The 12225-nt window shown below is 46.6% G+C and overlaps 1 protein-coding gene across 1 annotated transcript in view; it reads right to left on the reverse strand.

Annotated features, from left to right (window-relative positions):
- ADGRG7 (adhesion G protein-coupled receptor G7) overlaps nt 1-11597 on the reverse strand; it is a 47782-nt gene extending 36185 nt beyond the window's left edge. Inside the window, exons 1-3 of the mRNA XM_074983534.1 lie at nt 11486-11597; nt 5973-6071; nt 713-829 (exon numbers count right to left, since the gene is read on the reverse strand). Of these exons, the coding sequence (XP_074839635.1) occupies nt 713-829; nt 5973-6071; nt 11486-11597 (328 nt within the window). The remainder of the gene's footprint in view (nt 1-712; nt 830-5972; nt 6072-11485) is intronic.
- Between the last annotated feature and the right edge of the window lie 628 nt (nt 11598-12225).

The following is a 12225-nucleotide window of genomic DNA, read 5'->3' on the forward strand; positions in this document are numbered from 1 at the left end:
GAAATAAGCCAACTGTTATTTCAAAACTATTTCAGAATAGCCGTTTTGTTGTGTAGATGCTAGCAAAGTTGTTTCAAAATAATAGCCGTTATTTTGCAATAACTTTGCTGGGTATACATACCCATAGTAACAGTGCAGTGTGGGAAGGACAGTATCTCTTCTGGGTTTAAACAGAGAATTTCCATCTCCTGGGCTGTGTGTACACTAGCATTGCACTTTCAAAAAGGGCATGCAAATGAGGAACTCAAAAATGCAAATGAGGTGCAGATTTGCATATCTGGCTCCTCACTTGCATATTCTTGTTTTGAAAGAGCTTCTTTTGAAAGAAGAGCAGTGTAGACGCGGCTCTTTTGAAAGTATGCCCCATCTTTGAAAGAACCCTTCTTCCCCCTCAAAAACAATAGGAAGAAGGGCTCTTTTGAAGATGGGGTTTACTTTCAAAAGAGCCCCATCTAGACTGCTTTTCTTCTTTTGAAAGATGCTCTTTCGAAAGAAGAATATGCAACTGAGGTGCCAGGTATGTAAATGGGCACCTCACTTGTATTTTCATGTTCCTAATTTAAAAGCCTCTTTTGAAAGTGCAGTGATAGTGTAGACACAGCCCTGGTCTAATAAGTTGACATCTTTCACCAGTCTTAAATTCCCCTTTTCTTTGGGGGTGGGAGGGGAGATGGGTAAGGAAATTAGAGGAAGAGAGGAAGGAAACACATACCGTTTGCAGTGGAGTTTTCACATTTTTCTTCAGAGTAGCCAATGTGGCCTACTACAATTCTGCTAAAAGTAATGTTTTCTGAGGAGCTGATGTAACTGCTGCTGTCACAGAAATTAACTGTATAAAGACAAATACATTCTGATTAGACACTATTAGCACGTAGAACAATTTTCAAGAACATAAAACATAAAGCTAGACAGGAAGGGATGGCAAATTTAGATCTGTGGCTGAAAGCAGTGACTTTCAATTGGTGCTCCATGGCCTTCTGAGGGCTGATAGGCCGTCTAAGATTCTCAGAGGGGTCCATGCTTCCATTCAGAATTATCAGGGTCTGCTGAGTGATGTTGTTTGTTTTATTTGTTCTTTTTGCTTCTTGATAACCAACGAGGAGGTCAGAAGCACAGTTTGGTTTGTGAGTCTAACCTCGGCGTTAACCACCACTCTTAGGAGAATGAGCTCTCCTGTCTGGAGCCTGCCCTGACCATGACATTTTCAGTGTGGTCTGTTCTAGGTCACTTTGGTGTAGTTTTGGCAGGATTCACAAAACCAGATTGTTTGCATGGGAGATAGTTATAGGCACGGGAAGGCTCTGCCCCCCCCTGGGGCCATGACATGCTACCCATCATCCCAGTGCTGGGCTGCTCTGACTGTGTTACTACCTGCCCTGCAGTGCAGTTGGTGGCTCAGGGGGAGAAAAGTGGCTTTTGGGGGACATGTTGCCTGTCCAGTTCTCTTAGACTCAGGCGGGAATCTGGGGGCCTGCTCCCAGGAGCTCTGCAGCCAGAAGGAGAGATGGGAAATAGGCTGGGGCAGGGGTGCAAAGCCACAGTGAGGGCTGAGCTCTGGTGGACACAGAAGGGATGGTGCCTTGGGCAAAAGGGTTGGGGATGCAGGGTTAGCCTCTCCAAGCCAGGGGGTCACCCGCTGCCCATGATCATTCAGGTCACACTATCCAAAATTTGAATTTTGATCTGGAAATCATTAAAAGTTACATCAAGCAACACCAGAATCAAAATGACAAGCCAGAGAGATGGACAGCGTCCTCAGCAGGAGAGAGGAATGGCAACTTCACATGTAAGAAAAGCAAGCTGATGTTCAGGTTAAAGTAGGGCGACCACATATGGGGCAGCGAGATTTGCGGGGGGACGGGGGGACGGGCTGGTCATCCCCGATACCTGGGGCAGTGGCAGCCGCCAGCTCTCTTTGGGAGCCCCGGGGAAGCAGCAGGGACGCAGCAGCGGCCCATGCTTCCGCTGCTTTCCCAAAGTGACCTACCTGCTCTCCGGCACAACGGCTGGCAGAAAAGGTCAGTGGTGGGAGGGCCCAAATACAGGACAATTAGTCCTTTTTAAAAAATAAGTAGGAATGCCTTTTTGGTGTCCCAAATACGGGACTGTCTTGCCGAACAGGGGGCAGATGGTCACCCTAGGTTAAAGCCTAACTGAGGAAGAAAAGAGCAGATTTCCTGGTTGACTGCTGATGAGTGAAGCACATAAAAATAAGTTTGAACAATGCAGAAGTGATCTGCTTAAGATGGCTCAATGCAATGATCCACTATTTGTGAAAAGCAGCAGTTTCTCTGCTGAGGAAAATGTCCCAGTTACTAACTGTCAGAAATTCTCAGATAACCTTTCATGTAAAGACTTCAGTGTGTGAGGGCTTTACAGAAGGAGAGATGGGCAAAGAAAATTTAGATGCACCTAGGTAGACTTGTGAGCTGAGGTTTGTATAGTCAGCACTGTGGGGAAACTATGTTAATGGAACATGAGGATCCCTATGCTTTACAAGCTACCGATGAGGAGAGGTGTGACCAGAGAGGAAGTGCTCCTAAACATGTGCGCTTGTCTTCACTGCCAGAGGGATTGACAGGGCATCAATCAATCCAGAAGGGGTTGATTTATTGAGTCTAGTACAGACGTGATAAACTGACCACCAATCACTCTCCTGTGGACTCTGGTATGCCACCTCAATGAGACGTGCAGGGGGAGTCAAGAAGAAAATGTCTCCTGTGAACACATCACAGCAAAGACCACAGTAAATAGATCTAAGTAGATCAACTTCAGCTATGCTATTAACATAGCTGAAGTTAAGTATTGGAGGGGTAGCCATGTTAGTCTGGATCTGTAACAGCAACGACGGGTCCTGTGGCACCTTATAGAACTAACAGAAAAGTTCTGAGCATGAGCTTTCCTGAGCACAGACTCACTTCATCAGATGCTGGTCATGGAAATCTGCAGATTTCCATGACCAGCATCTGAAGAAGTGAGTCTGTGCTCACGAAAGCTCATGCTCAGAACTTTGCTGTTAGTCTATAAGGTGCCTCAGGACCCTTCGTTGCTATAGCTGAAGTTGTGTGACATAGATCAATCTCTCCCCATAGCATAGACAAGCCCTGTGTAGGTTAAGGACAATGACTTGTCTAGAGAGTTTCTCCAACTGTTTGCCAAAAATAGCAGTGTGCCTGCTGAAAGAGGGTGTATCTCCAGTGCTTTGGTTGTGCGGTACACCTGGGTACATCTGATTCCACAGAGGTGAAGAGATTGGTAATGAAAGGATATCACAACTTTGCTTCAGAAGGGCTAGGTGAAATGGACCATCTCTCTTTAAGACAGCATCCAACACTGGAACTGATAGTAGATGGGAACTGGAAAGCTAATGTCTTGGTAGATGCAAATTACCTTGCTGACAGAGATGGGGCAAAGATTTGCCTATGCATGTTTGCACAGAGGATACACCTGGCCAGAGCTTGTACGTATAAATTAGCCATTTTCAAGAACTCCTAGAAAGATATGAAGGTCCAGTCCACTATTAAGCTACATAAATTTTAACATGAATTTGTAAAGGGATTCAGTATTATTGTTGCTTCCATGATAAACCTCACTAAGAAAAGGCCTGTAACAGTAAAACATAATTTTGATAAACCATTTCTCTTATAAGCTGAGACTTCTGATGTTGAACAGAAAGCTGAAATAATACATTATCAAGAATAAGAATTATTGTAATGCCTTAAGCAGTATCTGGGAACATCCCTTTCTGTCTCATTTTTGCTTGGGGGCTGTAACACTGTATGAAATCATTCAAGAGACTTTGACGATATTGATACCAATATTATAAAATTGTAGTAAATCTTACTGGATATGCTGTGTAAGGTATCAATGAAAGTATTGTGATTTGCCAACTATGATAATCCTGTCTATATGTTTGAGTCGTCTTTGTATTGTGAATTGCAAATATGCGTAATATGCCTGTATTTCAAACTTGTGTTCTAGCACCCCCAGACAGACAGGCATAAACACTATCCAGTGTGCCTGATGACCCGCCAAAGGTAATGAACAACACAGTGAACCAATTGAGAGAAGGCAGGAATGACACCAATGAATCATTAGGAGATGTTGGGTCATGTATGTGACCGGGGGCAGCAATGTCTATGTACTATAACAACAAGAAGTCCTGTTGCACCTTATAGACTAACTGCTGTATCGGAGCATAAGCTTTCATGGGCAAAGACTCACTTCATCAAATGCCTGCATTTGAGATTCAAAAGAACTGGCTGGCAGCATGGTATATTGGGTAAGATCCAAACTAATATTGACTTGGGAAGGTGGCTGGCTCCTTGGGGTTCAGACGAACTTCCTGTATCATGAACAGAGTTGTTTAATAACTCCTCACTGCACAGACCTATGTGCTGATTGGGAATGAGAGAACTGTAATGCAATAAAGGGGGCCTTTTTTAACTTCTTAATATCTAGTCTGACAGATAAAACAAGACAGTTTGTGACTGGTTGGTAAGCCTAACTCTACTGTTAGGCACCAGGTTGGGGAGAATCTGCTCTCCTTTTTACAGTCTGCCCTGAACTTGTCATTTTCAGGGTGGCTTACTCTAGACATTTATGGATCACACAGAAGGTAATGTTTGATTTTTCAATGTCTTTTAAAATTGCGATCTAGGAGATTACATTTTAAAAATATCCCAATTTGAGAAGAACATTATGGGTTGCAAAGTCAAGAACTTGAAAGCGAACAGCAGATGTATTCATTGGTCAGACAGCCTTAATTCTGTCCCTTTCTGTATATGCATTCCAGGTTAGTGGGAAATTATCTGAGTTTAGGTTTTGTAAAGATTTGTTTTTGCAAAACTTAAATTTCTGTTCAAATGACAGCTGATTGATTATAACCTTTTAACAAGCATAATATTTGCAAATCATGTTTTCTTTGATGGTCTTCTTTTGTGTAGCAAAAGAAATTATTAGTTACGGGCAAACAATCAAGTTCCTTGGCAGCTTCAGAAGTGACTAGATACAAGTATGATGCCAACAGCAAATGATTGAAGTGGGCACTGAATTACAACCTGGTTCATACTTTTATTGTGTCTGCCTGTTTACACGTAAGGCCTGAGTTCAACTACTAGTGGTGCAACAGACTTCCTGCATGACCTTGGGCAAGACACTTAATATCTGTGCCTCAGTTTCCCACATGTAACATGGAAATAATACTTCTCTGCTTTACAGATGTGTGGGAGGTGCACAGATGACAAGGGAAAAGAAGCTGTACAATATTTAAGAGAGATCTCTGCAGGATGTCCGGAGCTGTGTGCAGTTTCAGACCCTTGTTTGCTAACCTCTGCAGTAGTATATATTGCAGGCATTCTCTGACTCCAGATGGAGAAGGAGAAGGGAACAAGACAACTTATTTATTCTTGCCTTCTACAAATGTATGAGCAGCAACAAACAGAGGCCGGTGAATCTGACGAAATTTAGACCTGAGTGAGAACCCAAAAGCTCCGAAAACTTAAACCTGAACATTCCTTGCATGCCGAGATTGAGCCAGCAGTCTGGTCCCCGGGTGCAGGTGACAGATCAAAGAGATGTAAGGGTAGAGGTTGGTCTCCTTAATCCCACAAGCCAGGGATAGGCTCCCAACTTGGCCATTTACTTTTGCCAGGCAACTGGCTCTCTCCTGCATGAGGCAGCGTCAGCACCTCCAGTCTGATCGAGAGTTTTAGACCATTATGCTATTCAGTGGTTCCAACAAAAGAATTCAAAGAATGCGAGCCAGCCTAAATTGTCTAGAAACGGGCCGTGCTCCAATGAAATGAAAGGCTTCCCTTCACCGTGCTTCTTTTAAAAACACAACAGAAATGGCTGAACTAGAACAGCCTCAATACATGGCATAAATAACATCATTGCCCAGTGGTCCAATACTGTGGCAGGCTGATCACCCCGCTGCTCCTCTGGCTGATTCATAAAAACTACATACTAACCTATCTGACAGTATTGTCCTGTCCATTCTTCTGGGCAAAGGCAGACTTCATTTTCATAGGTTCCATGTTCGCAGGGCGACGGGGACGTGGGTGAGATTTCTGTTTAAAAAAAGGAAGTGTTTCCCGATGAAAGAGCTGTCACAATACTTACATTCTATGAGTCAAATTACAGCAGATATGGTGTAGATGACCCATCTGGATTCCCAACCTGCCAAAACATTGGCACTAGCAGTAGCAGCAGCAGGGCTGTGGGGCAGAATCTCTGCTTTGGGGCTCCCTTCAAAATTTAGGCAGCAGCAGATTCCATGGCTTGTGTGTTCAAGATGCATCTACTCCACAGCCGGGAGGTGAGAGTCCCAGAGAGGGCTAGACAGACTTGTGCTAGCTCCCCTTGAGCTGGTATGTGAAAAATAGTAGTTGTGGCTGTTGCAGCACTGACAGAGGCTTGAGCTAGCCACTGAAGCTCAGCCCCAGGGAGCCAGGTGGGCTTGGACTCGGGTGTGTAGCTCAAGCCACCATCTGTGCAACAACCTCCACACTTATTTTTAGTACACTACCTTGAGCAGAGCTCCTGGAAGTCTGTGTACCTGGCCTGGGGCTCACTCTTCACAGCTGCAGTGCATGTATGCCCTCTTTGTCTCCAGTCCTTCAAGGAGCTCTGTACGGGTGAGCAACATCCAAATTCTGCATGAGCTCAGGAGATTTCCATGAGATTGCATGTGGTGCTCGGTGCAAGAAGAGAGCCACTGATTCGATGTTGGTAAATGGCCCTGGAAATAATACAGACCAGGGCCAATCACACAGACCAGAATCACTGAGAAGAGCTCTCTGATGAGCTGGGGTTGCAGCGTGTAATTCATTAAATGCACGTACGGCTACAAAACCAGCAACATTGAGACTGAAGCCAGCCCAAAGCAGAACTACACAACTCTGCTGGTTTTGCATTGTGAGTGTGCCTGTCCCAGTTTCAGAATCTGGCCTTATTCCCTGCATTTAAACCTGATAGCTCACCCAACAAGTTATTTAATCAGAAAAAAAAGTGGCCATATGTTAATCTTGTATACGTTGTATTGCCCCTATGGTGTATCTTCCCAGTATTAGCACCATTATATGATGTCTTTATGTACAAAAGGTTAATACGAAACTGTACGTGACACCTCTAGGATTGGCAATGAGGACCCAAGAGTCTCAGAAATTGCATATTAGAAAAAGCATTTAATCTACATGTAGTATGTCCAAGACCCATAACAAACAGGAATTAAAGCCTTCTATATCACTGAGATTAGTCATGTTCCATTTCAGCTCTTTGTGGCCAGTAGCTGTTGTTGCTGTACTGGTGCAAAACCTCAGTGCAGGAAGAAGAAAGAAGTCCTAGTTTGCACTGGTTACTCCAGTTTCAAGCGGAAGTTAGGTGCACTGATGCAAATTGCAGATTTTCTTAACCACACTTAGGGTTTGCACTGGCTACAGGTAGCTGAACTCCAAATAAGACAAAGCCACAAGCACACAAAAGGGCTCTTTATCCTGATGAATGGAGGCCATATATAGTTAACTAAATACCAGTGGGCAGCACTAACTGCACGCTACACTCACCAGCCCCTCTCTTCCCGGGGATCGGAAAAACCGTGCAGCTAGCCCTGGCCTTCTTGGGGCAAGGGGCAGGGAGTCGTGTGGCCAGCCTTAGTCCTCTGGGGGACTCCCTGCCCAGGCCCCTCTCCCCACCTCCACCCCCACCCCCACCCCAGATGGCAGACACACACATTTGAATAATGACATTATTCTGGAATAGCTTATTTCAAAAGAACACTGCTACACACAAAAGGCATTTGGAAATACAGTAGGGTTGCGAGTGTTTGGTGTTCAGAACCCTTGTGAATGCTAATTTTTGTGAATAGGGAGTGGGGCTCGGAGCCCTGGGGAAGCCACGGCAGCCTCTGGCACTCCCGGCCCTGGAGCCCTGGGAAGCTGTGGCAGTTAGTGCTCCTGCCTGGGGCCCTGAGGAAGCGGTGGCTGCCGGTGTTCCTGCCAGGGACCCCAGAAAGTGGCGCGGGTGATCCCCATCCAGAGCTGCTTGCAAATAATTGGATTTGCGAACATTAAGTTTGCAAATGTGGGAACCTTATAGTAGCACTTAGCTATTTCAAAATACAGCAGCTACACACAAAGGCTGGGTCTACACCTGCATTCCTCTTTTGAAAGAGGCATGCAAATAAGGGCAATCAAAAATGCAAATGAGGCACCTGGCATCTCATTTGCATATTCTTCTTTCGAAAGAGGTTCTTGCAAAAAAAGAAAAGCAGTATAGACGCAGCTCTTTCGAAAGTAAACCCCTCTTCAAAAGAACCCTGCTTCATATTTTTTATGGGAAGAAGGGTAAAAGCTGTCCCCGAGGCTTGGAGAGCCACAGACTATCCATGTGCCAAAGATGAGGTTGACAGGGCCAGTGGGGAGGTTTGGGGGCAGGGGGTCATGGGCCTAGAACTTCTATAGGATCCTGCAGCCCAGGCGGGTGGAACATCCACAGCTTGTCACAGCTGCCGAGGCTCTCCAGGCCACTCTCACCCAAGTGAGTTCCAGTTCCCAGTCTGACTGAGGAATGAGGCCTCCGGAGAGAGAGGGGTAGGGAGTCGAGCCCATGGAAAAAGGTGGCTGGGCCAGGGCCTCTTGTCTCCCACTTCTGGTGCCCCTGAGTAGACTGCATCATGGAATGGGCCACCAACATACCCCAAGAGCAGCTGCTTCAGTGAAGAAGTAACACCCTCTCTGACCAGACACTGCAGGTTGTCACCTAACACTAGAACCCATAGGAGATATCACTAAATAATTACTTGATGGGGATCATATCCTGGAAGAAATCTTCCCTGAAAACCCCTCTCCTGGACTTAAAAAACCCCTTCAGCTTTGCCAAGGTCATCGCAAGAGACCTGCACAAATATGGGAGACACAGGTCACTGCACGCCTCTCCAGGAGTGTGGGAGTAACTTATATGCACTAGCATGATCAGGGACAGCTGCTGGTGAACTTTGTGTCCATCCCGGTAGAAAGGAATGGGGTGGGACACAGGACTATCCTTATGAATTCTGGTGCCCTATGCAGCCTGAGTGCCTGCACCCCCTATCGTTCACCAGGAAGCGGGGCAGCAACTCTGTGGAGAGGAGGGCATGCTCAGGGCTGCTGAGGCAAGCACAGGGCTGGTAGACTGGTAGGAGAACAGGCAAAAGGGGGAGCAGTACAGCCTGTCAAAGCTGAAGGCTGGGAGATTAGGGCTACCAGGGCCGGGCAGTGCAGCAGAGGGAAAGGGAATTTGGCCACTGAGGCTGGACAATGGAGTGAGAAGCCAGAAGACTGGGGCCACCCAGGGTGGGCAGTGCAGCAGGGGGTCAGAGAATTAGGGTTGCTGAGACCAGGATGTGGGGCTGGGGGATTTGGATACCAGGCCTGGGCAGCAGAGCAGGGGCCAAGGACAGGACATTGGGGTTGCTTGAGTAGGCCGTGCTAGGTATATGCAGCATAGGGCACTACTCAATCTGAGGCACAGCGGTGCCCTAAATTGAGTGGTCCCCTGTGTATCTGCACACCTCGCGTATGCCTAAGGATGCCACGGTGGGACAGCCTGCTGGAGGAGCTGCCAGCACGGGGGTTGGCTACTGCAAGTAGTAGCTTGACATGATGCTGCTTTCACCACTGTGCTTCCTAGCAGAGCCTTGCAGCTCTGTGGATATCTGCATCTGTTGATAATAAAGTTTGCACCGACAGAAGCAAGTTCCCTACACACCAAGACACACCTACTCAGAGCAGTGCTGGGCCCTGCCAGCACAGATGCAGAACCTAAAAGCCTATCTCCAGTGCTGCAAGGATGAACATCCTTGACAACACACCTTTCAAGATCCAGGGGGTCCGACATACCCGTTACCCATGGTGTACCTCATCTAGTGCACTCTGCCTCAACAACAGCTATGTGTGTAAAATGAAGTTACTCTGTTCTCAAATGAACACACACAGAAAAAGGCTGAAGACAGAACCGATATTGCCTGTGGATGAACACAATTTTCAGAAAGTGATCCCTCTGGATCTGACTCCTCCAACCTTAAACTCAGGAAAAAGCTACACCACCCCTTCAAGAGACGGGCCTGCCAACTTAAATTTATAATTTTGCTAAACACTAAAAATCACAGACTGACTAGAGACACTGGGTTTATAACCCATTTAACACCTCTCCAACCTTTTTTTCCTTCCCTTCCCATGCACCCCATTTCTGGAGAGGTATTACCAGGCCTCTTAACTTTGAACAGTCCCTTAAGCAGGTAGCAGAAATGTAGCACTTTAAAGACTAAAAAAATGATTTATTCGGTGATGAGATTTCGTCGGACAGACCCACTTCTTCAGATCCCACGATCTGTTCCACGAAAGCTCATCACTGAATAAATCATTTTGTTAGCCTTTAAAGTGCTACATTCCTCCTGTTTTGTTGAAGTACAGACTAACACAGCTACCTCTCTGTTACCCTTAAGTACATGTTAGCTACTTACACTAAACAATCAGCTCTAGGTTGTGCTTTAGCTGTGACACTGAGTACACCCCCCAGACCTAAAGAAGAGCTCTGCGTAAGCTTGTCTCCCTCAGGATCTGAAGCTGGTCCTATGAAACAGAGGTTCTCAGTCTTTTTCTTTGCGAGCCCCCCGCCCCGCAACATGCTATAAAAACTCCCCAGCCTAACCAGGCCACAACTGTTTTTCTCTGTATTTAAAAGCCAGGGACAACAGTAGGGGGAAGTAAGCAAGGCAATCGCCCAGTGCTCCATACCATAGCTGGGGAGAGACCGGGGGGAGGGTGTCCTGTAAGGCTAAGCTACTCAGGCTTTGGCACCAGTCCTGGGTGGCACAGGGGGGTGTGCAGACCCCTGGAAACCTCCTCTTGGACCCCTTGCAGGCCTTGCACCCCTGGTTGAGAACTACTGCAGTATATAGTGTGATCATATTTCCCAAAGGGAAAATGGGACACAGCCAAGGGCTGGTATGAGCTCTCCCAGCCCCCAGCATGGCGCTGGCCCAAGACACTCACTCCCCCAACCCGACAAGGCTCGGCCACCGGAACCCTGGCTGCCCCCTCCCTACCATAAACCCTGGCCCCTGATGTAGGGCTGGCACTTCTGCCCTCCCCTCCACACTTCACCGAACTTTTTTTTGGCAAAACCTGGCACTTGATCAGTTGGCAAAATCGAACAGGAAAAATGCCCACTTTTGCAAAAAAAAAAAAAAAATCTGGCTGATGGGGACATGGCTTAAAAAAGGGGCTGTCCTGGCCAGAACAGGAGGTATACTAGCAATAAAAGTATTGCCTCTCCCAACTTGTCTCTCTCAGATTCTGCTGGGGGCAATACAGCTACAACAAAACCACAACCAAGGATGAGAGGAGACATCCCTGCTCAAGAAGTTGATGGCACTAAGAACTCAGTGTTCTTTAATTCTATCCCTTTATGAACTGGGTAAAGCAGAAAAAAAATATTGCAATACCTGGTTTAAACCTGAGGATAAGCTGCCAAATGCATAGCATCCAAAGCACTGCAGTCACTGCTCCAAAAATAATCACAATCAAAGCTCTCCTGTCCCAGTGGAAGGAAGACATTTTGCGCGTGCACTAAACATGCCCTGCGATGATATACTGTCAGTTCACTTCCTTGTGATGGCTAAACTATTAACTCATTTTTTCACCTTCAGAGATAGAAATTTAACTCTCTCAGTCCCATTTAAGGACATTTTGACAGATCAAACCACAACTTCTCTTCGTGAAAGACAAGCTTTCAAGCTTCTGGTTGTCTGCGAAAAGAAGAGTTCTGTATAAGCCTGAAAGCTTGTTTCTTTCACAAACAGGAGTTGGTCCAATAAAAGATATCACCTCCCTATCTCTCTTGCATCTCCCCACACCCCTTGACCTGGATGAATGAGTTAGAGCTGCAGAGCCAGGTAAGGAGGAGCATCCGTAGAGGGCGCTCTGCCTGTTCCATGCACTGAGGGAGGAAGAAGCCCCTCCATATATGGAACAGCTCCAATTGTCCTATCTCAGGAGGCCCAGAAGTGGGGAAAGGCAGCTCACCTGAGGGGATTTTCCCAGGCACTACTGGCTTTGGGACCTCCTGTTGCTTGACTGGGGACTTAGCTCTCCACAGCAGCAAGCTCTCTGAAGTGGTGCCTCACCACCTTCACACCTGCTCTAGGACTCACATCTCTCCCAGGGCTATTGGTGCTCTCTTCAG

Source organism: Carettochelys insculpta, chromosome 1 (genome assembly GCF_033958435.1).
Source record: "Carettochelys insculpta isolate YL-2023 chromosome 1, ASM3395843v1, whole genome shotgun sequence".
Lineage (NCBI taxonomy): Eukaryota > Metazoa > Chordata > Testudines > Carettochelyidae > Carettochelys > Carettochelys insculpta.